This window comes from Bidens hawaiensis, unplaced genomic scaffold (assembly GCF_021521415.1).
Source record: "Bidens hawaiensis isolate Kalapana, Puna unplaced genomic scaffold, B.hawaiensis_p1.1 tig00019960_1, whole genome shotgun sequence".
NCBI lineage: Eukaryota > Viridiplantae > Streptophyta > Magnoliopsida > Asterales > Asteraceae > Bidens > Bidens hawaiensis.
In genome coordinates this window covers 265,347-270,548 of record NW_027493036.1, presented here as the reverse complement: position 1 = coordinate 270,548, position 5,202 = coordinate 265,347, and the positions used below count along the sequence as shown (strand labels likewise).

Genomic DNA, 5,202 nt, shown 5'->3' with positions numbered 1-5,202 from the left:
GTAATTATTTATCATTTTTAACTTTTATTGCACGTAGAGAACAACTCGTATATATTATTTGTAGTTTTTAAATTATATATAATGAAGCTTACTTTTTCCCCTTGCTAGAACTTAAGTACTACTTTTACTATAAGTCATAACTTCACTTGACCATTCAATTTGATTATTGTAGAATTCATAAGAACCAAGAAAATGATACGTTTGATCACCAAATTCATACGGATAAAAATATTAGAATGAAAATCAAGTATACTAATTAGAATTAAACTTTAGATATTTATACGCCTATATATCATACACAACGAAGTTGGACATTTGGACTTCCTTATTTAGCTATATGTGCAATAACACACGAGACATACGTATAAAATTTCATGATCTTTTATAGATCAAGGAGACATTACATCTTCATTGGTCTTCATTGCTTCAATACCTGGATATCCTTTCCATAAACCCTTGAGAAAGGCTTTGCAAATTTCTTGCCAGAATTCTCTATCCGGGTCTGCAATTTCCAACTTTGATCTTGCATCCTTTGCTAGTTCGGTCTGTAATTTTAAGTTCATTTTGTTAATAAATTGATTGCGATCGAATTGAGCTATTGGTTTAGCACTTGCGTTAAAAATTTAACATACCTCAATGGAATCTTGATAAAGAAGGCGGTCTATAAGATTGTTTAAAATGTCTTTGGAGTACTTTGGATGACCTTGAATCCCTAGAATGTGGTGTCCAATTGCAAACATTTCAACTCCTGTTTTATCAGAGAAAGCTATGACTTCTGCTCCTGTTGGCAACTCCAACACCTATGCTCGATCATTATATAATATTCCATAAGTTCGTTTATCATCACTGATATTGGTGGATAAGTGTTGGCTAATTAAAGCTGCCGTCCAAATAGACGTCGAACTGCCATTTTGATCATTTATGGTCAAAACAACCATTGGGATATTATTTGAACAGTCGTTTTGACCAATATTTTAAAACATTTGATCCCTAATGGTTAGAACGGACATCCAGATATTGTTTTAAACTACAATTCTGACCAATAATTTTTAAAGTTTGACCTTTAGGTCAAAACGACAGTCTAAGTGTTTTATGGATGGCGATTGATGGTGTAAAATCAGATGGGAATTTTTATAATATCTCAATGAATAGATTGTAAAAGTTATTAACTTAAGTATCGAGTTAAGGATATGTGTGTGTGTGTAGAGAGAGAGAGAGAGGGAGAGAGAATGAGACCTCATCTTGGTGGCACTCGATGATGTTGCTCAATGTCCCAACCACTGTGTGATTTCCCTACCTTTCCTCTTAATGCTCTACATAAAACCTATTTAAATCAAAAGATAAACAAATTAATTAGTTTGGTACTGTAGTCAGTTTTATGGTGTCATTTACATGGAGCCATATGTAGAAGATACAAATATATTACAACTAAAAAACAAAACCATCAAAGGGGTACCAACTGAAACAATGTTTATCTAAAGGTAGAGTAATTGCTTGTTTAAGTGTATTAAACGACACAACCCAACACAACACAAATTAATATATGGATTATGTTTTTGTTAAATAATTCAACTTTCCTACATGTTATCCCGACATTGACACCTATAGGTATCCTTAAGGTGACATGCATAAAAAGGAAAGTTTTATTCATGGCAACTTGAATTGAATAATAATACAAAAAATATATCTTAATTTAATGTTGTGAATATATCTTAAAGAATATAAAATTATTCGATGTTCAACAATACTCTTATAAGGTTGCGTCCATTTGTGATATGAAGATCTTAACAGCTCAGGTTAATGAACCTTTTTTAAGGTAATGGAAAAAGGTATCACAACTATTAAAAGCCAACTTACATAAATAAATAATAAGATACCTGGTGGCCAAAGCAAATGCCAAGGACTTTCTTTTGCATGGAATCTAGAGTTTGTAAAAGAAAACAAAGTTCAAGAATCCAATTGTCATCTCCATAAGCATCATAAGGGCTTCCACTCACCACAAACCCATCATAGTTTTGAAGCTCGTTCATGTCAGGGAACTCACCATCAACAACTCTGTACATATCCCACCTCTCTTCTTCTTCACCAAAAGCTGCAAGGAACATATTAAAGTACCCGCCATACACCTTCTTTACATACTCTGAGTCTCTTGCTGCTAACAATAATGCATATCTTCTTTTGTACTCACATTCTATCCCCATATCTTTGTGTTTTTAAGTGTTTAGAGAGAATGATATTATACTTTTGAGTAGTTTATTTAGTGTTTAAAAATGGTGTGTTGTTTTTATATCCAAAATAGAGAATAAAACAAAGAATCCGGATACCACAAAGTGGAATAAATTATGACTAAGACTGAATGTGATTAAATAATTCAATGGAGTGGGAATCACAGATGACATAAAGAAGGCTTAGGTAAAACACCTTTGATCAGCATTTTAAAAGGATTTTCATTTTTAATAAAGTTTAAAAAATGGGTGAAGACATGTTTGGTACCTACGCCTTGCCACGAAGCACATTAAATATGTACGTGTTCGCTACCTTGCGTTCGTTGTTGCAGGAGCGTGTTAGGAACCCGACCGGTATCGGTTTAATTTGTTATCGTAAAAGTTTGGTTATTAAAGCTAAAAATCCAAAAGTTTTGTGGCTAAAGTTAAAACTCTAAAGTTTTTACTAAAGGTAAAAATGAAGAGGCAAAAGGTAAATATATGAACTTAGGTGTCAAAACTTCAAGAAAAAAAAACTTTAATGGGCCTAATGTAGATTTCATGCTCTAATAAAAACAAGTATTTTAATCACTAATACCTAGAACTAGTACGGGTAAGTAAGGTCGTCTCCACAAGGAATCAGTGAAAAGTGCAAGTTGAACTCATAATTTACTAACTATTATATTAACTGGACAGACAATGTCAAGCACTTTCGAAAGATGATTTGAAGGCAACACGATTCCTTTTATTGTTTGTAAACAATTCAGAAAAAGGGTGACACACTTGGTTATGCAATCCACTGAACACCATGAATCATATCAATTGAATAAACACGTAGACATGTCTCGTTAGTTAAGATTGATAAGCAATTACTAGACATGGTAGTTTGATTGTGCTGATACAAAGAACCTAATCCGATCAATTGGCACAATTGAACGTGGTTTACCTAAGTACCAGTTTATTAATATAATATTTTAGGTAAATTAATGATCAATGGTAACATCTCAATGAACATAAGAACTTAATCTTAGCAGTTGATGAACACAACCTATCGATTGATGATAAACCCTAGTCCCAGATAAACAATTATTTAAACAATCACAACTAACATAAATAAATATTAGCTATCATTAATCAAACTTCAATACAATCAAGAACAATAGAAAACACAGTTAATGTTCAGTTTCATACAAAACCCTACACCTAAAATGATAACAATTGGTTTTGCCTTGACTCTAATGGTGATTAGCTTGCTTATCTGTAAAATGGATGAAAACATGGACTGAATTGACAAACCCGGAGGTCTGAGATGATGCAAAATCGCCTTCGCAGTCGTCTACGGTTGCTTGAAGAGAAGATATGTTGAATGGGGGATGAAAAGTGATTTTATATCAATTATGTTATTTTTTACCTTATTTGAACTATTTCGCGTAGAATGAAATTCTTAAACCCCCTTCCTTCGCATAACGTGAAAGACAAAATAGTCGAGTCTTCATAATTGTCTCCTTCGCATAGCGCGAAGGAGGACTCTTTCACCCGTCGCGTAGTGCGACAGGCGTTCTTGGCAGGGAAGTTTTGGCTGTTTACTTGTTTTATGCATTAAAACACGCACCAATCAATTATGCTCCTCTCAAACGTTCAACCCAAGCTCGTATATTGCATCAATAAGCATCCTTAGCATCCAACGACTTGAAATACATAAACACGCTTGAAGTACCAAAGTTCACACTATAACTTAACTACAACTAATTAACTAAAGACGACTCGACCTAGAACCTGGACTTAATTAGATATGTTGAATGGGGGCTGAAAAAGTGAATTTATATCAATTATGTTATTTTAACCGTATTTGAACTATTTCACATAGAATGAAATTCTTACATCCCCTTACTTCGCATAACGTGAAGGAGAAAATAGTCGGGCCTTCATAATTGTCTCCTTCGCATAGCGCGAAGGAGGACTCTTTCACCCGTCGCGTAGCGCGACAGGCCTTCTTGGCAGGGAAGTTTTGGCTTTTTACTTGTTTCATGCATTAAAACCCTAGCTCGTATATTACATCAATAAGCATCCTTAGCATCCAACGACCTAAAATACATAAATACGCTTGAAGTACCAAAGTTCACACTATAACTTAACTACAGCTAACTAACTAAAGACGAATCGACTTAGAACCTGGACTTAATTCAGATGATAACAAGCAAGCACCTAGGCTAGAATCCCTAATGCCTCAATTATCTAAAGGTAGGAAAATGCTAAGTTATGGAACTATGATATTAAATTATTCACATAAGGGGAAACCTAGCATGACCCCTCGACCTTTTTCAAGGAGACACCTATGGAACTCTAATAAGCATTTAAAATTAGCAGTTTTAATTAGACTCGCTTCCTGTTGCTAATTTATTTTATGACAAGTACCTCTACCAGAAATCCTACCTTACAATACAGAAATCAAAAGTAGTTTAAAGTATTCACTCGACTAGATAAACAAGGCTGATAAACCAAACCTAAATGGACTCCTTACGAAGGACAAAATCTAGAAATTCAAACAACCAAGACTTATCATATAATCTATCACCTTATAACTATTTAGATTAGTAGCACACTTAAGTCTACTTGTTCCTATGGTTTTATTGCAAGTCAACCATAAATTAGTCAAGAAACACACAGTAGATGACCTAACAGAATCCTATCATATGAAACAATAACCATGCAAACTGTGAAACAATAAAACTTTTCAAACAATCCAAAGCACACATATGCATCGAATGAATAACAATAAACTGTTTACTTGATTATACATCCATAAACGTAAACTAATTCCAACCCATAATCAAATATCAACACAAGTTCATCATAAAGCCTAGAAAATGTAATAATATTTAGAATAAAAACTCCAAAATCTTGAGCTCCAAATTTCGTCTCTTGCGGCCGGTGGTCGTAGGTACTTATAGGGTTAAGGTTAAGTATGTTTATATAGTAATTAGATCCCATAACCCTT

The 5,202-nt window shown here is 33.7% G+C and overlaps 1 protein-coding gene across 1 annotated transcript; it reads right to left on the bottom strand.

Moving 5' to 3' along the window:
• Positions 1 to 297: 297 nt before the first annotated feature.
• LOC143559652 (gamma-glutamyl peptidase 3-like) lies at positions 298 to 2,361 on the bottom strand. Its single transcript, XM_077048159.1, has 4 exons — positions 1,878 to 2,361; positions 1,253 to 1,324; positions 633 to 800; positions 298 to 545 (listed from the first exon to the last, which is right to left on the bottom strand). The coding sequence occupies exons 1-4, from the start codon at positions 2,199 to 2,201 to the stop codon at positions 390 to 392; spliced, it is 720 nt and encodes a 239-aa protein (XP_076904274.1). The 5' UTR covers positions 2,202 to 2,361; the 3' UTR covers positions 298 to 389.
• Between the last annotated feature and the right edge of the window lie 2,841 nt (positions 2,362 to 5,202).